Here is a 24,992-nt window from a genome sequence, read left to right on the forward strand (position 1 = left end):
TTATCATAGGTACACGTCAACTATGACAGACAAAATGAGAAAAAAAAATCCAGAAAATCACATTGTAGGATTTTTTATGAATTATTTGCAAATTATGGTGGAAAATAAGTATTTGGTCAATAACAAAAGTTTCTCAATACTTTGTTATATACCCTTTGTTGGCAATGACACAGGTCAAACGTTTTCTGTAAGTCTTCACAAGGTTTTCACACACTATTTTGGCCCATTCCTCCATGCAGATCTCCTCTAGAGCAGTGATGTTTTGGGGGCTGTCGCTGGGCAACACGGACTTTCAACTCCCTCAAATATTTTCTATGGGGTTGAGATCTGGAGACTGGCTAGGCCACTCCAGGACCCTGAAATGCTTCTACGAAGCCATCCTTTCTGTTGCCGGGCAGTGTGTTTGGGATCATTGTCATGCTGAAAGACCCAGCCACGTTTCATCTTCAATGCCCTTGCTGATGGAAGGAGGTTTTCACTCAAAATCTCACGATACATGGCCCCATTCATTCTTTCCTTTCACGGATCAGTCGTCCTGGTCCCTTTGCAGAAAAACAGCCCCAAAGCATGATGTTTCCACCCCCATGCTTCACAGTAGGTATGGTGTTCTTTGGATGCAACTCAGCATTCTTTGTCCTCCAAACACGACGAGTTGAGTTTTTACCAAAAAGTTATATTTTGGTTTCATCTGACCATATGACATTCTCCCCAATCCTCTTCTGGATCATCCAAATGCACTCTAGCAAACTTCAGACGGGCCTGGACATGTACTGGCTTAAGCAGGGGGACACGTCTGGAACTGCTGGATTTGAGTCCCTGGCGGCGTAGTGTGTTACTGATGGTAGGCTTTGTTACTTTGGTCCCAGCTCTCTGCAGGTCATTCACTAGGTCCCCCTGTGTGGTTCTGGGATTTTTGCTCACCGTTCTTGTGATAATTTTGACCCCACGGGGGTGAGATCTTGCGTGGAGCCCCAGATCGGGGAGATTATCAGTGGACTTGTATGTCTTCCATTTCCTAATAATTGCTGCCACAGTTGATTTCTTCAAACCAAGCTGCTCACCTATTGCAGATTCAGTCTTCCCAGCCTGGTGCAGGTCTACAATTTAGTTTTTGGTGTCCTTTGACAGCTCTTTGGTCTTGGCCATAGTGGAGTTTGGAGTGTGACTGTTTGAGGTTGTGGACAGGTGTCTTTTATACTGATAACAAGTTCAAACAGGTGCTATTAATACAGGTAACGAGTGGAGGACAGAGGAGCCTCTTAAAGAAGAAGTTACAGGTCTGTGAGAGCCAGAAATCTTGCTTGTTTGTAGGTGACCAAATACTTATTTTCCACCATAATTTGCAAATAAATTCATTAAAAATCCTACAGTGTGATTTTCTGGATTTTTTTTTCTTAATTTGTCTGTCATAGTTGACGTGTACCTATGATGAAAATTACAGGCCTCTCTCATCTTTTTAAGTGGGAGAACTTGCACAATTGGTGGCTGACTAAATACTTTTTTTCCCCACTGTACCACAAACCCCTGAGGTGACTTATTGATATTATAAACAGGTTACCAACGTAATTAGAGCAGTACAAATAAATGTTTTGTCATACCTGTGGTATACGGTCTGATATACCACGGCTGTCAGCCAATCAGCATTCAGGGCTCGACCCACCCAGTTTATAATTCCATTTATAACACTGCTACACACTTGTTTCTCAGGTACTTCTCTGGAACGGAGGTTATAGGCTATGCATATGTCATGTTTGGATATGTGGGCAAGAATGGCACGAAAATCCGGTTATCCACCTTACTACAAAGGCATCAATTAACAGTACGTTTTTCTTGAACTGTGCTTTACTGGGGATGTCCTTACAGCAAAGTGATTATGATCACTGAAAGATTTCCACACGGTGCAAATTCTGTTATGTATTATTTGTCAGCATACAATTGATCAAGTAATTGTACGATCTCTCAGCAATTCAAACTCCAATTCAGTAGAGAGTGACTTAGGGCAGGATTTACAGTGCTGTGAAAAAGTATTTGCCCCCTTTCTGATTTTCTCTATTATTGCTTTTTTTATATTGAATGTTTTCAGATCATCAACCAAAACCTAATATTAGATAAAGAACCTGAGTTTACAAATAACACAAAAAAGTATACTTATTTTATTTATTTAATTAACAAAGTTATGCAACACCCAATTCCCCTGTGTGAAAAAGTAATTGCCCCCTTACACTCAATAACTGGCTGTGCCACCTTTAGCTGCAATGACTGCAACCAAATGCTTCCTGTAGTTGTTGATCAGTCTCTCACATCGCTGTGGAGGAATTTTTGCCCACTCTTGCATGCAGAACTGCTTTAACTCAGCGACATTTGTGGGTTTTCAAACATGAACTGCTTGTTAGACGACATTGGTCCCATTATGCCTGGCGAAAACCAAACACTGCATTCCACAGTAAGAACCTCATACCAACGGTCAAGCATGGTGGTGGTAGTGTGATGGTTTGGGGATGGTTTGCTGCCTCAGGACCTGTACGACTTGCCTTAATAGAAGGAACCCTTAATTATGCTCTTTATCAGAGAATTCTACAGGAGAATGTTAGGCCATCCGTCTGTGAGCTGAAGCTGAAGTGCAGATGGGTCGTGCAGCAAGACAATGATCCAAAACACACAATCAAGTCTACATGAAAATAGCTAAAAAGCAACAAATTGAAAGTTTTGGAATGGCCTAGTCAAAGTCCAGACCTAATCCCAATTGAGATGTTGTGGCAGGACTTGAAACGAGCAGTTCATGCTTGAAAACCTACAAATGTCGCTGAGTTACAGCAGTTCTGCAAGCAAGAGTGGGCCAAAATTCCTCCACAGCGATGTGAGAGACTGATCAACAACTACAGGAAGCATTTGGTTGAAGTCATTGCAGCCAAAGGTGGCACAACCAGTTATTGAGTGTAAGGGGGCAATTACTTTTTCACACAAGGGAATTGGGTGTTTGTCACGATCGTTGAAAGGAGTAGACCAATGCGCAGCGTGATATGCGAACATACTTATTTATTTTAAATCACCACACGAACAAAACAACAAAACGATACGTGAAGTCCTAGGTAACAGACACAAACCATACACGGAACAAGATCCCACAAACACTGTGGCAAAACAGGCTGCCTAAGTATGGTTCCCAATCAGAGACAACAAGCAACAGCTGATACTCGTTGCCTCTGATTGAGAACCACCCCGGCCAACACAGAAACACATGAGCTAGATAAAGAACCTAGAACACCAACACATAGAAACTACACACCCTGGCTCAACATAACAGAGTCCCAGAGCCAGGGCGTGACAGTACCCCCAAAGGCGCGGACTGCGACCGCGCCAAAAACATAAACCCGAACAGGGAGGGCCGGGTGGGCATTCCTCCTCGGAGGCGGTTCCGGCTCCGGGCTTGACCACCACCCTCCAACAATCCCCCCGTAGCGCCCCTGGTCCGGTCTGGCCCCGCTGGCTGGAGCTGGACTGGACATCGGTGGAGCGGATTGCTTAGGCTCCGATGTGGAGCAGCTGACCGGTACCTGACCAGACACCGGTGACCCAGGCACGGACTGACGACGCGCACCACAGGCTTGGTGCGGGGAGCAGGAACGGGCCGGACCGGGCTGACGACGCGCACCACAGGCTTGGTGCGGGGAGCAGGAACGGGCCGGACCGGGCTGACGATGCGCACCACAGGCTTGGTGCGGGGAGCAGGAATGGGCCGGACCGGGCTGACGACGCGCACCATTGGCTTGGTGCGGGGAGCAGGAACAGGCCGGGCCGGGCTGGCGACGCGCACCATTGGCTTGGTGCGGGGAGCAGGAACAGGCCGGGCCGGGCTGGCGACGCGCACCATTGGCTTGGTGCGGGGAGCAGGAACAGGCCAGGCCGGGCTGGCGACGCGCACCATAGGCTTGGTGCGGGGAGCAGGAACAGGCCGGGCCGGGCTGGCGACGCGCACCATTGGCTTGGTGCGGGGAGCAGGAACAGGCCGGGCTGGCGACGCGCACCATAGGCTTGGTGCGGGGAGCAGGAACAGGCCGGGCCGGGCTGGCGATGCGCACCATAGGCTTGGTGCGGGGAGCAGGAACAGGCCGGGCCGGGCTGGCGATGCGCACCATAGGCTTGGTGCGGGGAGCAGGAACAGGCCGGGCCGGGCTGGCGACGCGCACCATTGGCTTGGTGCGGGGAGCAGGAACGGGTCGGGCCGGACTGGGAACACGCACCACATACTTAGTGCGGGGAGCAGGAACGGGCCGGACCGGGCTGACGACGCGCACCATTGGCTTGGTGCGGGGAGCAGGAACAGGCCGGGCCGGGCTGGCGACGCGCACCGTAGGCTTGGTGCGAGGGGCAGGAACAGGCCGGGCCGGGCTGGCGACGCGCACCACAGGCTTGGTGCGAGTGACAGGAACGGGTTGGGCCGTACTGGGAACACGCACCATTGGCTTGGTGCGGGGAGCAGGAACGGGTCGGGCCGGACTGGGAACACGCACCACATACTTAGTGCGGGGAGCAGGAACGGGCCGGACCGGGCTGACGACACGCACCATTGGCTTGGTGCGGGGAGCAGGAACAGGCCGGGCCGGGCTGGCGACGCGCACCATTGGCTTGGTGCGGGGAGCAGGAACAGGCCGGGCCAGGCTGGCGACGCGCACCATAGGCTTGGTGCGGGGAGCAGGAACAGGCCGGGCCGGGCTGGCGACGCGCACCATTGGCTTGGTGCGGGGAGCAGGAACAGGCCGGGCTGGCGACGCGCACCATAGGCTTGGTGCGGGGAGCAGGAACAGGCCAGGCCGGGCTGGCGACGCGCACCATAGGCTTGGTGCGGGGAGCAGGAACAGGCCGGGCCGGGCTGGCGACGCGCACCATTGGCTTGGTGCGGGGAGCAGGAACAGGCCGGGCTGGCGACGCGCACCATAGGCTTGGTGCGGGGAGCAGGAACAGGCCGGGCCGGGCTGGCGATGCGCACCATAGGCTTGGTGCGGGGAGCAGGAACAGGCCGGGCCGGCGATGCGCACCATAGGCTTGGTGCGGGGAGCAGGAACAGGCCGGGCCGGGCTGGCGACGCGCACCATTGGCTTGGTGCGGGGAGCAGGAACAGGCCGGGCTGGCGACGCGCACCGTAGGCTTGGTGCGAGGGGCAGGAACAGGCCGGGCCGGGCCGGGCTGGCGACGCGCACCATTGGCTTGGTGCGAGGGGCAGGAACAGGCCGGGCCGGGCTGGCGACGCGCACCACAGGCTTGGTGCGAGGGACAGGAACGGGTTGGGCCGTACTGGGAACACGCACCATTGGCTTGGTGCGGGGAGCAGGAACGGGTCGGGCCGGACTGGGAACACGCACCACATACTTAGTGCGGGGAGCAGGAATGGGTTGGGCCGTACTGAGAACACGCACCACATACTTAGTGCGGGGAGCGGGAACGGGTCGGGCCGGACAGGGAACACGCACCACTAACTTAGTGCGTGTTCCCTCTGGACCAATAGCCCCCTTAACCTGGTGGCCTCCTCTCCTATTCTCCCGATACGCCCTGTAGCTGCCTCCTGATGCCCCGTCATCCATGCCGTGTGCCCCCCCCTAAAAATGTCTTGGGGTTGCCTCTCGCCTGTCTGACGACGGCACTGTTGGCGCCGTACCTCCTCTCTCGCCAGGGCCTTAACTTTAGCCCATGGCCCTTTTCCCGCGAGCATGTCCTCCCAGGACCACCATTGGCCCACCTGGGCCATCGCCAACCTCTCCAGCTCCTTACCCGGCGCTTGCTCCTGGACACGCTGCTTGGTCCTGTTTTGGTGGGATCTTCTGTCACGATCGTTGAAAGGAGTAGACCAATGCGCAGCGTGATATGCGAACATACTTATTTATTTTAAATCACCACACGAACAAAACAACAAAACGATACGTGAAGTCCTAGGTAACAGACACAAACCATACACGGAACAAGATCCCACAAACACTGTGGCAAAACAGGCTGCCTAAGTATGGTTCCCAATCAGAGACAACAAGCAACAGCTGATACTCGTTGCCTCTGATTGAGAACCACCCCGGCCAACACAGAAACACATGAGCTAGATAAAGAACCTAGAACACCAACACATAGAAACTACACACCCTGGCTCAACATAACAGAGTCCCAGAGCCAGGGCGTGACAGTGTTGCATACCTTTGTTTGTGAAATATGTATGTAATTGTTATGTTATTTGTTCACTCAGGTTCCCTTTATCTAATATTAGGTTTTGGTTGAAGATCTGATAACATTTATTATCAAAAATATGTAAAAGTAGAGAAAATTAGAAAGGGGGCAAAAACTTTTTCACAGCACTGTACATTATATGTTAGCTCTCATGTGTATATTTCCTTAGAATACTGATTTGTAGATATTCTACATTTAACCATCTTTTTGATTTTGTCTCTCAGACAGGGACAGCCACAGCCATACTGACAGTTGCTCAAATCAAAGACGTTATTCCAAATAATGAATTCCTTGGATGTTCTCTCTTTGCAAGAGCTACTGTCTTCACTAGCTCAGGTGTAGTAATACCTATTGTGAATACTATATGGATTCATCCATTCATATCCATCAGACCTGGGTCAAATACTTATGCAAAATACTTTAAAATGTTAATAATGCCTTCATTACTGTTGCATGTTCAGTTTAATAGATTTTTAAAAACATGGAAACACTTATTAAGGCCGCTTTGGTTGTCTTTGTTTTTGGACGATAAGTAAACATTAATTCAAAGAGCATGGTCAATCCCGCCTTTGATGGGCTGTTCTACCAGTGACTCCACTCTCCCTTCCCATCTTTTTTTCTGTAAATATACATAACAGTATTTGGAATGTGTATTTGACCCCTAATATCCACAGATTATATTTGTTACATCCCATATAACACCTTGTTTTCTCCTGCTCCCTGTCTTTCCTAGGCAGTGACATTGTAACAGCAGAGCTCACAGGCATCAAAGTGGTTACATCTCCTTACTCAATTCATTTTACCAAATCCTCAAAATTCTTCAAGCCAGGCCTACCATTTAATCTTTATGTAAGTTGTATACGTCACAAGGGTAAACTGTCTTTAGAAAGAAGCAGAATTATACCCTTACCATGTCCATAAATGTATATTGTATGTTCAAAACTAAAAACACCACATTTACTTGTCTTATATGTTCATAATATGTCATAACAGCTGACATAACGTGTCATAACCTGTTATAATATGGTCATAACACTGTCATGATACATATTTAGACCTGTTGTGACATATATTGCATTATTTTATGGCTGGTTATGACACATACATAAGAGTGTAAAAACCCACAAAACCTACCACACAAGGCAAAACATTCCATTACACCATAGCCTACGTGTCAACAGTACATTTATGTTAAATATTTTTTGGACCATGTTAAATTATAATTGTAATTGAGCAAACATTGATGTCAGACATGCACCTGCCCCAATGCTCTGTTGCTGATGACTGGGATGAATGCAGGAGCAGATTTCAGGAGCAGGACAAGACACCCTCTTTGTGACTGATGACAGATATAAGGGCCTGTACGTTATAGGCCTATCTGGCTTATATGATTATGATGGTCATAATGCTTCTTGACAGTGTCATAAAGTGTATTTTCTTAGTCCAAGTAAAGTGACACAGGATGGTCATAATGCTTCATGACAGTGTCATAAAGTGCATTTTCTAGAAGATATTTAAAATATGATGAAAAAAACAGGACTGTAAAGAATTCATTACAACAAAAACTAAGGATTTAAGAGACACACTTTCAAGCGAAAGGGAACTTCTTGGCAGGGAAAACACTAATTTGAATAAATGTGGATTTTGACACTCTTATGTAGGTGTCATAACCAGCCATAATATAATGCAATATATCTCACAACAGGTGTAACTATATGGGTCATGACAGTGTTATGACCATATTATGACAGGTTATGACAAGTTATGTCAGCTGTTATGACATATTATGACATGGTTATGACCATGTCACAATTTACACTGGGTGTCAAGTAAAGTGTTACCTATGTTTATTTATCTTTCAAATATTAAGGAAGTATATTACTTTAATGTTGCTAAAACTTCACTCTAAAAAAGTAAACTTGGAGCATAGTTTTTCTATTTTAAAACACATACTGTATACTTTCAGTATATTATAGAAGTAAACCAACTAATGGACTTTCCATTTGGGGGTGGGTATTATGCAAATTAGACTGTGGAATTCTGGAAAACATGCTTTTGCAAGATAATCGCTAAATTGTTAAATTAATTTAATATATTTTGCAATTAAATGTCACCTATTATATTTGATTCAAGTTCATGGTGCAGCTGTGTTTGTGCGGGCGTGGTGGTATATGACCGTAAAAATATTGTTATGAGTGTAACAGTGATGACCAACCACAAAAATGCCACTGCTTGGCAACAATCGGAGCACAGAAGGGTCACTTCTCCCTGAAGAGATAAAGTTCCTCTTCTAGCACTCTTAGAATAAGTACGATCATGCCCTTATGACATTAAATAAGAGAAAATTCAGTATTATATATTTGTGAAAAGGAATTATTTAATTTGATCAGCATAGAAAAATAATTTCCAATAGATGGAGTACACTTTTATTTGTTATGTATTCTGTGTACCCATAAACGACACTATTACAAATATTAAAAAGAATACATATGAACAAAAAATACACTAAAGTAATCTATCTTAAGACATGAAGTACATATAAAGTACCAAATAATACAAAGATGTGGACCAATTTAAACCAAAAAAGTTCAAAAACACTTATTTAAAGAACATTTCAAGCCCTTTTTATTCAAGCAAAATGATACATTAAAGTACAGTATACCATTTTTTTTGTATTAACTCATTTACATAAGGGTAACTCAAACACATGAACACAAACACAAATGTTCATGCAAACCTTTCTCACACTCATGCCCTCTCAACCCCTGTTAAACACCCATGAACATAAACATGAACACACCCTTTCTCGTTCTCTCTCTCCAGGTGTACCTGACTGACACTTCTGGGTCTCCTGTAAAGGGCATTGATATAGAGAGTGACGGACTGTCATACCGCACAGACAGCCATGGAATAGCTGTCATCACCATTAACACTGTTCAAACAGAAAAAGAAAAAACGGTCCAAGTGAAAACAGCTGTCTCTGATTTACTTGATTCTAGTCACCAGGCACGAAAAGATATTACACTTTTAGCGTACGAGACAAAGACAGTCAAAGAGTACCTCCACCTTTCTGTGGACAAACCTGTGGTGAAGAAGGATGAGTTCCTCACCGTTTCCATCAACTTCCTTGGAGAAAAAGGGGTCAAGACTTTTCAATATGATTTCATTTCATACATGGTAAAACAACTGTTCATTAAATGTATGTTTTTCTTTATCGTTTAGCATTTCTATATTTTTGGTTTTATTACAGTCCGGTTTAAATGTTATATTAGGTGGTCAGCAAAGGGCGGATCATTAAAATGGGGAAGTGGAATTCAAAGGACAAAGCTCTCCTCAAAGAAACCTTGGAAGTAACTCCCGACATGCTCCCTTCCTTCCGCCTGGTGGCTTTCTACATGGTGCCATCGCAAGGTAATGTTGTGGTGGCTGACTCACTGTGGGTGGACGTGGAGGACCAGTGCATGGGACAGGTAACTCTGAACTATAACTTTTTTAACAATATACAGTGAGCTCCAAAAGAATTGTGACAGTGACACATTTTTGTTGTTTTGGCTCTGTACTCCAGAACATTGGATTTGAAATTATGCAATGACTATGAGGTTAAAGTGCAGACTGTCAGCTTTAATTTGAAGGTATTTCCATCCATATCGGATTAACCGTTTAGAAATTACAGCCCTTTTTGAACATAGTCCCCCCATTTTAGGGAACCAAAAGTGTATATATATGTGTATTAAAGTAGTAAAAAGTTAAGTATTTGGTCCCATATTCATAGCAAGCAATGACTACATCAAGATTGTGACTCTACAAATTTGTTGGATGCATTTCCTGTATGTTTTTATTACCTTCAGAAGTCAGATCAGGGTTGGGTTATAAAAAAATATCAGAAACTTTGAACATCCTACGGAGCACCATTAAATCCATTATTAAAAATGGAAAGAATATGGCACCACAACAAACCTGCCAAGAGAGGGCCGCCCACCAAAACTCACGGACCAGGCAAGGAGGGCATTAATCAGAGGCAACAAAGAGACCAAAGATAACCCTGAAGGAGCTGCAAAGCTCCACAGCGGAGATTGGAGTATCTGTCCACATTAAGCCGTACACTCCACAGAGCTGGGCTTTATGGAAGAGTGGCCAGAAAAAAGCCATTGCTTAAAGAAAAAAAATAAGCAAACACGTTTGGTGTTCGCCAAAAGGCATGTGGGAGACTCCCCAAACATATGGAAGAAGGTACTCTGGTCAGATGAGACTAAAATTGAGCTATTTGGCCATCAAGGAAAACGCTATGTCTGGCGCAAACCCAACACCTCTCATCACCCCGAGAACACCATCCCCACAGTGAAGCATGGTGGTGGCAGCATCATGCTGTGTGGATGTTTTTCATCAGCAGGGACTGGGAAACTGTTCAGAAATGAAGGAATGATGGATGGCGCTAAATACAGGGAAATTCTTGAGGGAAACCTGTTTCAGTCTTCCAGAGATTTGAGACTGGGGCGGAGGTTCACCTTCCAGCAGGACAATGACCCTAAGCATACTGCTAAAGCAATACTTGAGTGGTTTCAGAGGAAACATTTAAATGCCTTGGAATGGCTTAGTCAAAGCCCAGACCTCAATCCAATTGAGAATCTGTGGTATGACTTAAAGATTGCTGTACACCAGCGGAACCCATCCAACTTGAAGGAGTTGGAGCAGTTTTGCCTTGAAGAATGGGCAAAAATCCCAGTGGCTAGATGTGCCAAGCTTATAGAGACATACCCCAAGAGACTTGCAGCTGTAATTGCTGCAAAAGGTGGCTCTACAAAGTATTGACTTTGGGGGGGTGAATAGTTATGCACGCTCAGGTTTTCTGTTTTTTTGGGTCTTATTTCTTGTTTGTTTCACACATCAACAAAAAATTGCATCTTCAAAGTTGTGTAAATCAAATGATACAAACCCCAAAAAAATCCATTTTAATTCCAGGTTGTAAGTCAACAAAATAGGAAAAATGCCAGGGGGGGTGAATACTTTCGCAAGCCACTGTACATGAATATGGATGCTACCATGATTACAGATAATCCTGAATGAATCATGAATAATGATGAGTGAGAAAGTTACGGAGGAATAAATATCATACCACCCCACCCCCACCCAAAAACGCTAATCTCCCCTTTTATTGTAATGGTGAGAGGTTAGCATGTCTTGGGGGTAGGATATTTGTGCGTCTAACTTTCTCACTCACCATTATTCACGATTCATTCAGGACTATCCGTGATCATGGTAGCATTCACAATGTAGAAGTGTTTAGAAATATGTATATTATATTCTTATTTACAATAAAAGTGACTCCAAAATGACACAATACATTGTTTACCATTCATTTCTATGGGGGGACTACGTACATTTCTATGGGGGGACTAAGTGCTGTAATTTCTAAATAGTTTACCCGAAATGGATGAAAATACCCTCAAATTAAAGCTGTCAGTCTTCACTTTAACCTCATTAACCATTTCAAATCCAAAGCATATAGTGTGTCAAATCACATTTTGTACTTCTCATTAATGTTCTTTGCACCTGTCCATGTTCTGATTTTTAGCTAAAAGTATCCATAAAGAAATCTAATAGACGTCCAGAGTTCAGCCCAAGAGAAGAGTTCTCTCTGAACGTGGAGGGAGACCCAGGTGCCAAGGTTGGGCTGGTGGTGGTTGACAAGGCTGCTTACATGCTGAGTAAAAGGGGCAATCTCACGCAGGCCAAGGTGATTCACTGAAATCTTGTTACATTTTTCTATTCTGCTTCTTGAACCATTTTGACACCCCTCTTCTATCTCACTTTATTTCAGATCTGGGATGAAGTAGAGAGGAGTGACAAAGGGTGCACAAGGGGAGGGGGGCGAAACAACATGGCCATTTTCACAGATGCTGGCCTCCTGTTTGAATCCAATCAAGAAAGAACAGCACCTAGACAACGTAAGAGCAATCTGCATAATATTATTTTATATACTATTATTACATGCCAGATAAGCATACGCTTGCTGAGATGCACTGATCACTGCAGCATTTTAATAATAAGCTACTGGACAAATACTGTAGTTGATTTTCTCTTGGTTTATTCAATTATGTTAGTTAAGATTTGACCCTTTTATCGGGCTCAGTTGCTTTTCAATGATCTCTTAGGATTCAGTTGTGACACAGAGGTACCTAAAAGGAGGCGACAGGCAGCGTCTTTACAGGATGCCAAATATGAGATAGGTGAGTAAGGGCTGATGTAACAGATAGTCTAATAAGTAGAATGATGATGAATGAACCGATATAGGTACGTTATGCTATCTACTTCCCAAGCGAGACAGTATGGAGAGGATGTGAAGAGGTGCTGTCATGATGGCATGATGGACTTTCCCTTGGACTACTCATGTGAGAAGCGCTCGCACTACATCACAGAAGGGCCGAAGTGTGTGGAGGCCTTTCTACGCTGCTGTCAAGGAATCCAGAAAGAAAAGATACGCTTCACCACCCCAGAACTGATCCTCGCTCGCAGTAAAAGCATTCTTTCTCTCTTTTTTTCAGTGTCTGTCTGTATTCTGTCTGACATACATTTCATAGGCAAATCGATAGATTATGTAAATGTCTATCGATTTCTCTCACTCTCTTTCTCTTCTTCAATCCTGTTTCATTTTCCTGAAGCAAATGAAGATGTATTTGATGAGGATGAGGATGAGGAGGACATTATTATCCGCTCTAAGTTTGATGTCAGCTGGATGTGGACCACCATAGAGCTGAGTGATGCTGGGTAAAGAGACAACATTTGACAGACAGTAAAACATGATTGTTCCTCATGTGTTACTGATTATGTAAAATTGATGGATTGATCAGGTATGAATTTCAGAATCTGGGGACCAGGTAGGTATCTCACATACTCGAGATCTGACCAACCAAAGATAAGATATGCAAAGGGCTTTCAAATGTATTCAAAGGCCCAGTTCAATGCAATTGCAAGCTAATGTTCTGTGTTCTATTAGACCTACAGCATGATGCACCATCTACTCGTGATGTGGATGAAGTAGTAGTTTAGATACTTTGAATAATAATTTCCCACTGGTCCCACTAAAGCAATCCCTCATATTTTAAATGCATCCAGCGGATAGAAATGTATATCATTAGCTCTCTCTCCCTTATTCAGTACTATCACAGATGAAAATACTAAAAATATGGTTCTTCAAGACTCCATCACACAGTGGATGGTCCTCGGTATCAGTACCTCTGAAACCAAAGGTGAGTGGCTCCAAGTACCATCTCAGTTTTCAGCATGATAATCAGACTCACTGTATGGTAAACATTTCAGATGGAGACAATGTTTTTTCAATGGGAGTCATCCATTATTGATGAATGACAACCGAGATGATGTCCAACAAAAAATCCACAAAATGTCTGCCATTAAAGGGTCAATCTGGGTATGCTACATCCATTTTTGGACTTGGTAAAAAACATATGTATGAAAATACCCTTAAATAAAAGGTGGCATTCTGTACTAGGGTTTAATATTTTCCAGAGAATCTACAAATTGTCCTTCCCGAGAAAATGTTAAGAAATGACCGGGCTTCCCGGTATTCCTGTTCAAACCAGGAGTGCTAGCCAATTTAAAAGCATATAATACCAGCGAGGAAAATCTGACATGATTATACCACTCTAAATTGAGAAATATACACCCAATTTGGGTAGGTGGTGGTTGTTTTTACTTAGCTTATTGCTGTGATTTTGTCAAAGGGAACATATCTGATTCTCCGCTAATCAAACAGATAAGTTGTACCAACGGTGATTCAGCACCATGGATAGCGCTGTGGTTGATCAATTTAAACCTGCCGTGAATCATGTGCCATTCTAAGGTAGGCTATATTTTAGATGACTCCCATTGAAAAAGGACTGGCTTAATCCAAAATTCTTGCACACAAAATCCCAATGTGTCCACAGCCATAACCTCATTATAATCTGTCAGGGTGAGGCGACTAATATTTCAACCTGGACTCCGGGCTATTCATATGAAATGGGTTGTTTTTTTGTGTCCCTCCATTTCTTAACTTTAGCATTGAGGTGAACCAAGGAAGTGTTAGTCTACTGGGGGGGGGCTTGGCATATATTTTTTTTTTTCCTTGACGTGCAAGGATTTGACCTCTTCTCGAAGCCCTTCTACTACACCAAGCAAAACGTCAATTTGAGCAACACTAGTTGACTTGTGATCAGACACGCCCCGAACCCTGGCATCGGGGGTTATGTGACTAAGTTCCTAACTCCTGATGACTTCCATCTCGGAAGCAATACTTATTGCCTGCTCCAGCGTAGTGGGCCTAGCAGACCGGAGACTGACTCAAGAGTCTCCACTACATACATATACAAAACGATCATGTGTAAACAGATCTACAGTAGTGGCATCTGTAGTTGGGTACGCTTTCTCCATTAACCGACAGAGCATTGCCAAATTCACGGGCTGTTTCATTATGCAGCCTCCTCCTAGCCAGGAAGTTAGCACGGTTCCCATTGTGACTGTAACAAGGGTATAATCATTTCCCCATAGCATTTTTCAACTGTGTGTAGTCACTTCTATCCTCTATGGAGAGACCGCTTTAAATGTCTCAGCCTGCCCCAATAGCAACAAAGACATGTACCTCGTTGTCTGTATATACGCCTACGGGGAGTACTTATGGTGCCTGTAACTGTATTTCGACATAGCCTTTTTTTTGTTGTTTCATTTTTATTTGAATTTATTTGAATTATAGTATGTTTTTGCTTATTGACTACATTTGGCATGTCCATGTCCAGACTATAATTTACAGTAGGCCTAGCCCATATATCAGTGCGAATGCTATAGCCTATGTTTAACAATACAGTGCCTTGGGAAAGTATTCAGACCCCTTGACTTTTTCCACATTTTGTTACGTTACAGCCTTATTCACAATACCCCATAATGACAAAGCAAAAACAGGTTTTTAGAATGTTTTGCTAATTTATTAAAAATAAAAAACTGAAATATGACATTTACATAAGTATTCAGACCCTTTACTCAGTACTTTGTTGAAGCACCTTTGGCAGCGATTACAGCCTCGAGTCTTCTTGGGTATGTAGTATCTAAACAGTTTATGATTTTGCTGACATTTGCAAATGGTGTGTTAGAGGAACTTGGCTCTGCTTGCTGAAACATCTGGAAAGCATTACTACATAGGTTTCTTGGAATAGAGGAAAGTCTGCTATGTAGAGGCCAGGGATTGGTTTATTAAAATCACGCCATATTATGTTACATAGGATATAAATACCATGTTCTGAACAAAGGGACAGGGAGAGACAACATATTAGATCAACAGATTGGCCGTTTCTCTCCAGATATTCTGCAGATGTCTGTAAATTGATACTGTGATCTTTGATATAAATAAACTTTTGTAATCAAAGTACAGTGTAAGCGGACTCCTTATCATCACAGCATAGATCAGCATCGTTGTCTTGGACACCACAGGAATGATGCTACAAGCTTGGCACACCTGTATTTGGGGAGTTTCTCCCATTCTTCTCTGCAGATCATCTCAAGCTCTGTCAGGTTGGATGGGGCACGTTGCTGCACAGCTATTTTCAGGTCTCACCAGAGATGTTCGATTGGGTTAAAGTCCGGGCTCTGGCTGGGCCACTCAAGGACATTCAGAGACTTGTCCCGAAGCCACTCCTGCGTTGTCTTGGCTGTGTGCTTAAAGTCGTTGTCCTGTTGGAAGGTGAACCTTCGCCCCAGTCTGAGGTCCTGAGCGCTCTGGAGCAGGTTTTCATCAAGGATCTCTCTGTACTTTGCTCCGTTCATCTTTCCCTCAATACTGACTAGTCTCCCAGTCCCTGCCGCTGAAAAACATCCACACAGAATAATGCTGCCACCACCATGCTTCACCGTAGGGATGGTGCCAGGTTTCCTCCAGAAGTGACGCTTGGCATTCAGGCTAAAGAGTTCAATCTTGGTTTCATCAGACCAGAGAATCTTGTTTCTCGTGGTCTGAGAGTCTTTAGGTGCCTTTTGGCAAACTCCAAATGGGCTGTCATGTGCCTTTTACTGAGGAGTGGCTTCCGTCTGGTCACTCTACCATAAAGGCCTGATTTGTGGAGTGCTGCAGAGATGGTTGTCCTTCTGCCGTTGTTGTTCTGAACCCACTGGCCGCAAGGTGTAGTTAAATTCTCATCTATGCTTCAGAAGCAAAAACTTGGTGTGTCTTGATTGTTGACCAATGACCACCGTCATCAGAATTAGTGCGCAAAGGCAGGCTCACATATCCAGATTTCCTCCAGTTTTGCCTGGCAATAACAGAGTAGGCCTACGTTTATTATCCATATAAAATATACTTTAACAATCTCCTACTAACTCATTTTTGCCATAACAATAGGCTACCTGGCGATTTGATTGATCGTTTTCATATTTTAGATAGGCCTAGTTTGGGTGGCTACTGGCAATTGGCAATAATGTCTAAAGATAAGCAGCTGTAACATCGCATTTCCTTCAATATTATGGGATGAAGATGTAACATATTCTGGCGAATTTATTATGATATTTGTGAGGAAGAACAGGGTTACCCGCCTGGCAACAAGCACTGTGCAGGCAGGCTGCCCTCGAAAGTGATGGCGCAGACAGAACATGCTTTCCATCCGATCCTGTAACTACTACAAATAGGCCGTAGGACTCCAGAGAAGTGACATGATACAGTGGGGGAAAAAAGTATTTAGTCAGCCACCAATTGTGCAAGTTCTCCCACTTAAAAATATGAGAGAGGCCTGTAATTTTCATCATAGGTACACGTCAACTATGACAGACAAATTGAGGAAAAAAAATCCAGAAAATCACATTGTAGGATTTTTTATGAATTTATTTGCAAATTATGGTGGAAAATAAGTATTTGGTCACCTACAAACAAGCAACATTTCTGGCTCTCACAGACCTGTAACTTCTTCTTTAAGAGGCTCCTCTGTCCTCCACTCGTTACCTGTATTAATGGCACCCGTTTGAACTTGTTATCAGTATAAAAGACACCTGTCCACAACCTCAAACAGTCACACTCCAAACTGCACTATGGCCAAGACCAAAGAGCTGTCAAAGGACACCAGAAACAAAATTGTAGACCTGCACCAGGCTGGGAAGACTGAATCTGCAATAGGTAAGCAGCTTGGTTTGAAGAAATCAACTGTGGGAGCAATTATTAGGAAATGGAAGACATACAAGACCACTGATAATCTCCCCTCGATCTGGGGCTCCACGCAAGATCTCACCCCGTGGGGTCAAAATGATCACAAGAACGGTGAGCAAAAATCCCAGAACCACACGGGGGGACCTAGTGAATGACCTGCAGAGAGCTGGGACCAAAGTAACAAAGCCTACCATCAGTAACACACTACGCCGCCAGGGACTCAAATCCTGCAGTGCCAGACGTGTCCCCCTGCTTAAGCCAGTACATGTCCAGGCCCGTCTGAAGTTTGCTAGAGTGCATTTGGATGATCCAGAAGAGGATTGGGAGAATGTCATATGGTCAGATGAAACCAAAATATAACTTTTTGGTAAAAACTCAACTCGTCGTGTTTGGAGGACAAAGAATGCTGAGTTGCATCCAAATAACACCATACCTACTGTGAAGCATGGGGGTGGAAACATCATGCTTTGGGGCTGTTTTTTCTGCAAAGGGACCAGGACGACTGATCCGTGTAAAGGAAAGAATGAATGGGGCCATGTATCGTGAGATTTTGAGTGAAAACCTCCTTCCATCAGCAAGGGAATTGAAGATGAAACGTGGCTGGGTCTTTCAGCATGACAATGATCCCAAACACACCGCCCGGGCAACGAAGGAGTGGCTTCGTAAGAAGCATTTCAAGGTCCTGGAGTGGCCTAGCCAGTCTCCAGATCTCAACCCCATAGAAAATCTTTGGAGGGAGTTGAAAGTCTGTGTTGCCCAGCGACAGCCCCAAAACATCACTGCTCTAGAGGAGATCTGCATGGAGGAATGGGCCAAAATACCAGCAACAGTGTTCAAAAACCTTGTGAAGACTTACAGAAAACGTTTGACCAGTGTCATTGCCAACAAAGGGTATATAACAAAGTATTGAGAAACTTTTGTTATTGACCAAATACTTATTTTCCACCATCATTTGCAAATAAATTCATTAAAAATCCTACAATGTGATTTTCTGGATTTTTTTTCTCATTTTGTCTGTCATAGTTGACGTGTACCTATGATGAAAATTACAGGCCTCTCTCATCGTTTTAAGTGGGAGAACTTGCACAATTGGTGGCTGACTAAATACTTTTTTCCCCCACTGTATATCCCTACTTGATATTGGCTGCCAACATGAATAACTTTCAGCTCCAAATGCAGGTGTAAAACACTGTTTATTTCTGTAGCCTATCTTGCGTTTTGAAAACCCATCACCGTTTATGGCTGTAATGACAGGCTACATTTGTGCAGCGATTGTGTGCGCATGTTCGCGGGGGTCGCAAGTTTTATAGGCCTACCATTCCTTTTTGGGGGTCGTGAGTTAAAAAGTTTGAAAACTAATGGAGTTGGGTTGGATATATGGTAGGCTACAGATGTTGTTCTTAATTTGAGCCAGTTTGATACAGCACGAAAAATAATCCTGCAGCAATAGGAAATGTGAATTATTATGTAGGTTATAATTAATGGACATTTATGTAGGGGTTCATACATTTTTCAAAAGGGTAAGGGTTAAAGTAAAGGTTAGCATAATGCTAAGTAGTAAGTAGTTGTTGCTAATTAGCTAAAATGCTAACCCCCCCATAGAAGTATTATCTGTGGATTGCCACAACTATCAGCACAAGCTGAGTGGTATACTACTAATCTACATAGAGGAGTTAGTGAGCTAACTTTGGTCAACTCTGAGTTGAACTCGGGATAACCAGTGACACGAAAGTGGCTCACCTTTTAGCCAGGGTGGGCTAACTTCACTTATCCTGATTGAAGTGTTTTAGCTGTGAGTTGAGGACCAATCAAATTAGATTCCCTCCCTTTCATTCTACGGAACATATTTGAAGAAGATGACTGATTAAATGTTTTATTAATCAAATGTTATTTTGTGTTGAAAATAGTCATATTCAAATACATATCACACAACACATTTAGTAATGACAGAATGCATTTGAAACTTCATGCGCAGTAAAACATTTGTATGACTTAATAACATTATTTTATCGTTAGGAGTTGGGAAAAAGGGACTTGTGCATTGATAAGCATACCAAAGGAACGATATGCGTAAGAAAGACAGCACTTCTAATAGACCATTTCACACCATAGCCTGCTGAATTTGCAAGTTAACTTTTCTTTCATTTTGGTTTCGGCAAAAATGTAAATGTTTCACTGACTCGACTGCTGTTTCAGCATTGCCTCAATGAAGAGTTTGGCGTTAGACTAGCCATGTGTGACATTAACGCGCCGTTACAAGCCCGGCTCGAGCAGGCTCAAGTAAGCGGCAGGTGCACAATCAATATCTACCTTCGTAATGTGGAGGAAGCCTGAGCGGAATGTAAAGCTAGCTAATTTCAGAAAAGCCTGAATACATCTAGCTAGATTCGTAGTATACCTCTCAGGTCAATATTACATTTACAGAGAAAGCAACAGCATCCCAAACAGGGCTGGTTCTAGCTGGTATGTCAGGGTGGGCAATTGGAAATCAGAGTTGGGCTAAATTGGAGGTAAATGCTGGCTTAAAGGACAAGTTAGCTTTAAAAAAACCAAATCTCTATTTTTTAAAAATGTAAATGTCATGTTATAGAAGCGTCCAGAAACTTTTTTAGCAATTTCACTTGGTTTTGAGAAACTTAGCCCACCAGCAATAGACTTACTCAGGCTTGTTCTGCAGTGCCGGGGCACAGATAAAACATGAACAAAGGCTCCAAAAACACAACATTTCATCCTTTTAGAAACGTCAAAGCTCTCAGTATAGTGATGTAGGCATTTAGATGTTGTACACATGAAATTGTATCATTCCGAACTTTATCTGCCACATTATATTCCATTTTGTTGGACAAGAGCGATACTTTTCCTTGTGCGAGCATGAGCGTGCTTTCTCATACCCATTGTTTTAATAGATAGCACGTGCATGCTCACTCATGGAAAGTATCGCCAGTATCACTCGCAGTGGGGTGTCTGGGCACTTCTATAACATTCCATTTACATCAAAAATAGATATTTGGTAGAAAAGCTAACTTGTCCCTTAAGGTTGCATTTGGGCCTATTTTAATTATAGTTTATTCAGATGTTAAATGCACCACCAAAAGCTTAGGTAAATGTTTGCCCAAAAGGTTAATCCGGCCCTGTTTGTGAGTTATGATGTAGTAAGACAGTTTTACTGCATAAGCTCATGAGGAACTTATGTTATATTTTTCAAGAATCAAAGGATTCATTGAAATGACCATCGAGCAGCAGAAAATATCACAGGTTGTACCCTTCAGACATTATCAAACAACCTCAGTTAACAATTAACAACTTGTTATTTATCATGACATGATCAGTCTGAAACACAGTCGTTAAAACTATATTTTTCTGTTTGCAGGTGTATGTGTGGCAGAACCTGTAGAGATGACTGTTGTAAAGAACTTCTATGTGGACCTGCGCCTACCATACTCTGTTGTAAACAGAGAGCAAGTGCAGATCAAAGTAGTTATACACAACTATGATGAAGAGCATCAAAAGGTAGATGTCTTGCTTGAAGTCACTTGATCAGTAAGGCAGTCACTTTAGGCCGATGACTATATATATATATATATATATATATATATATATGAATGGACAAAGCCATTGATCACGTGACACCATTCATTCCTATGTGGAGACTCAATAGCACATTGAAGCCAAATGAAGTCGGTTAAAATGGCAATGTACAGTGAGGGAAAAAAGTAATTGATCCCCTGCTGATTTTGTACGTTTGCCCACTGACAAAGACATGATCAGTCTATAATTTTAATGGTAGGTTTATTTGAACAGTGAGAGACAGAATAACAACAAAAAAATCCAGAAAAACGCATGTCAAAAATGTTATAAATTGATTTGCATTTTAATGAGGGAAATAAGTATTTGACCCCACTGCAAAACATGACTTGGTACTTGGTGGCAAACCCCTTGTTGGCAATCACAGAGGTCAGACGTTTCTTGTAGTAGGCCACCAGGTTTGCACACATCTCAGGAGGGATTTTGTTACACTCCTCTTTGCAGATCTTCTCCAAGTCATTAAGGTCTTGAGACTGGCTAGGCCACTCCAGGACCTTAATGTGCTTCTTCTTGAGCCACTCCTTTGTTGCCTTGGCCATGTGTTTTGGGTCATTGTCATGCTGGAATACCCATCCACGACCCAGTTTCAATGCCCTGGCTGAGGGAAGGAGGTTCTCACCCAAGATTTGACGGTACATGGCCCCGTCCATCGTCCCTTTGATGCGGTGAAGTTGTCCTGTCCCCTTAGCAGAAAAACACCCCCAAAGCATAATGTTTCGATGGTGTTCTTGGGGTCATAGGCATCATTCCTCCTCCTCCAAACACGGCGAGTTGAGTTGATGCCAAAGAGCTCGATTTTGGTCTCATCTGACCACAACACTTTCAGCCAGTTCTCCTCTGAATCATTCAGATGTTCATTGTCAAACTTCAGACGGCATGTATATGTGCTTTCTTGAGCAGGGGGACCTTGCGGGCACTGCAGGATTTCAGTCCTTCACGGCGTAGTGTGTTACCAATTGTTTTCTTGGTGACTATGGTCCCAGCTGCCTTGAGATCATTGACAAGATCCTCCCGTGTAGTTCTGGGCTGATTCCTCACCGTTCTCATGATCATTGCAACTCCACGAGGTGAGATCTTGCATGAAGCCCCAGGCCAAGGGAGATTGACAGTTATTTTGTGTTTCTTCCATTTGCGAATAATCGCACCAACTGTTGTCACCTTCTCACCAAGCTGCTTGGCGATGGTCTTGTAGCCCATTCCAGCCTTGTGTAGGTCTACAATCTTGTCCCTGACATCCTTGGAGAGCTCTTTGGTCTTGGCCATGGTGGAGAGTTTGGAATCTGATTGATTGATTGCTTCTGTGGACAGGTGTCTTTTATACAGGTAACAAGCTGAGATTAGGAGCACTCCCTTTAAGAGTGTGCTCCTAATCTCAGCTCGTTACCTGTATAAAAGACACCTGGGAGCCAGAAATGTTTCTGATTGAGAGGGGGTCAAATACTTATTTCCCTCATTAAAATGCAAATCAATTTATAACATTTTTTACATGCGTTTTTCTGGATTTTTTTGTTGTTATTCTGTCTCTCACTGTTCAAATAAACCTACCATTAAAATTATAGACTGATAATTTCTTTGTCAGTTGGCAAACGTACAAAATCAGCAGGGGATCCAATACTTTTTTCCCTCACTGTAACATGCGCATTTTGACCTAATCCAGGAAGTGTTGTTGCAGGTTATCTCAGTGCTGCCTCCTCTCATTGCGTAACTCAAGTTGAAGGCCGACCGGGGTAATGCAGGATGCCATTATCAACTAAATTATCCTTATAACTTCGGTTTGTGATTTAAAAACAATCAGTTCAAGGACATACACAACAGTTCAAAAGTTTGGGGTCACTTAGAAATGTCCTTGTTTTCGAAAGAAAAGCAATTATTTTGTCAACTGGCAGCTTCATTAAATAGTACCCGCAAAACACCAGTCTCAACGTCAACAGTGAAGAGGCGACTCCGGGATGCTGACCTTCTAGGCAGAGTTGCAAAGAAAAAGCCATATCTCAGACTGGCCAATAAAAAGAAAAATGGCAGGCATTTTCTTTGCAACTCTGCCTAGAAGGTCAGCATCCCGGAGTCGCCTCTTCACTGTTGACGTTGACACTGGTGTTTTGCGGGTACTATTTAATGAAGCTGCCAGTTGAGGACCTGTGAGGCGTCTGTTTCTCAAACTAGACACTCTAATGTATTTGTCCTCTTGCTCAGTTGTCCACCGGGGCCTCCCACTTCTCTTTCTATTCTGGTTAGAGCCAGTTTGCGCTGTTCTGTGAAGGGAGTAGTACACAGCGTTGTACGAGATCTTCAGTTTCTTGGCAATTTCTCGCATGGAATAGCCTTCATTTCTCAGAACAAGAATAGACTGACGAGTTTCAGAATAAAGTTTTTTGTTTCTGGCCATTTTGAGCCTGTAATCGAACCCACAATTGCTGATGCTCCAGATACTCAACTAGTCTCAAGAAGGCCAGATTTATTGCTTATTTAATCAGCACAACAGTTTTCAGCTGTGCTAACATAATTGCAAAAGGGTTTTCTAATGATCAATTAGCCTTTTAAATTGATTAACTTGGATTAGCAAACACAACATGCCATTGGAACACAGGACTGATGGTTGCTGATAATGGGCCTCTGTATGCCTATGTAGATATTCCATACAAAATCAGCCGTTTCCAGCTACAATAGCCATTTACAACATTAACAATGTCTACACTATATTTCTGATCAATTTTATGTTATTTTAATGGACAGAAAAATTGCTTTTCTTTCGAAAACAAGGACATTTCTAAGTGACCCCAAACTTTTGAATGGTAGTGTACATCTGGTGTATTAGAAGCAACTATTGGTACCATCATTGTCTTCAATTTGTATTTTTACACGAAGATTGACCACGAAGATTGTCATTTTTCCATTCACTATAATGGGGGATCCTATTTTCTGCAAACAATGCCTGCAGTACCGCGGTTGACCTTGATCTTCTGTGGCTTCAATGAGAGGGGACATTCTCCCCTGCTTTAGGCACAACTAAAATAACTTCTCCTTATCTCTATTTGTAGGTCACAGTTTTGTTCAATGCCAATGAGAATCTGTGCACTGCAACAAATTACAGAGGATCCTACAAGGAAGTAGTTCATGTAAACCAAAAGTCACAGAAAGTCCTGTATGTCACTGTCATTCCCATGAAGCCAGGCAGACACCAAATCACTGTAACGGCCCGGAGCGAGCATTATAGAGATGGCATAGAGAAACATCTTCTTGTTGTGGTGAGGCTGCCTGCACCTGCTCATGATGCTCACAGTGTAGTTAAGGACACATAAAGGGGGTCTTTAATATGGTTCTCGCTCTCTCCCTTTCTTCCCATATAATAGCCAGAGGGAGTGGAGATGACCAAACTAGAGAAATGGATTTTGGAACCAAGTTTTCTGAATGGTTTGGATCAAAACAGCTGTTGTACTCTCCATTAGATCTTGAAAAATAACATGGCTTAAAGGAGTAGTTCAGGATTTTACAACTTGATGATAGATGGTTCCTCACCTTGAAAGTATTCTATGAGCCAGGAGAAACTGTAATCCATGGTTCGGTTTTCTTTAAACAGCCACTACAAACTTCAATCAATGGAAGTATGGCCAATGTATGTTTTTATATTAAAATGGCCATATCACCTTTAAGTAAGATGAAACCAAATATGGAGTTGATTTGAGTTGATTTCAGGCGATTTGGTCTGGGAATAAAAACATGCTCAAATGCCTCCATCACATCCATTGATTGTTAGCTTGTGGTGGCTAAATTTAACAGAAGTTTGAAGTGGCTGTTTAAAGAAAACCGAACCATGGATTACAGTTTCTCCTGGCCCATAGACTACATTCAGGGTGAGGATCCATCTAACATCAAGTTGTAAAATCCTGAACCACTTTCAAATGTATAAAGGCTATTGTGGAAAATATGCCAGAATGTCCTGAGATTTCACAGAGGCCTAAATCTATGTTATCAACAACATTGGTGGGTTCGTTTCCCACGGGGGGCCAGTATGAAAATGTATGCA

The 24,992-nt window shown here is 43.3% G+C and overlaps 1 protein-coding gene across 1 annotated transcript in view; it reads left to right on the plus strand.

Annotated features, from left to right (window-relative positions):
- The window catches only part of LOC121535623 (complement C3), a 46,175-nt gene that overhangs the window by 11,278 nt on the left and 9,905 nt on the right, over positions 1-24,992 (plus strand). The window contains exons 8-21 of the mRNA XM_041842857.2: positions 1,708-1,819; positions 6,432-6,543; positions 6,941-7,056; positions 9,031-9,384; positions 9,480-9,677; positions 11,780-11,941; positions 12,026-12,152; positions 12,360-12,434; positions 12,525-12,719; positions 12,867-12,972; positions 13,363-13,454; positions 20,754-20,893; positions 24,007-24,213; positions 24,319-24,379. Coding sequence (XP_041698791.1) covers positions 1,708-1,819; positions 6,432-6,543; positions 6,941-7,056; positions 9,031-9,384; positions 9,480-9,677; positions 11,780-11,941; positions 12,026-12,152; positions 12,360-12,434; positions 12,525-12,719; positions 12,867-12,972; positions 13,363-13,454; positions 20,754-20,893; positions 24,007-24,213; positions 24,319-24,379 — 2,057 coding nt within the window. The remainder of the gene's footprint in view (positions 1-1,707; positions 1,820-6,431; positions 6,544-6,940; positions 7,057-9,030; positions 9,385-9,479; positions 9,678-11,779; positions 11,942-12,025; positions 12,153-12,359; positions 12,435-12,524; positions 12,720-12,866; positions 12,973-13,362; positions 13,455-20,753; positions 20,894-24,006; positions 24,214-24,318; positions 24,380-24,992) is intronic.

Source organism: Coregonus clupeaformis, unplaced genomic scaffold, assembly GCF_020615455.1.
Source record: "Coregonus clupeaformis isolate EN_2021a unplaced genomic scaffold, ASM2061545v1 scaf1307, whole genome shotgun sequence".
Classification (NCBI taxonomy): domain Eukaryota; kingdom Metazoa; phylum Chordata; class Actinopteri; order Salmoniformes; family Salmonidae; genus Coregonus; species Coregonus clupeaformis.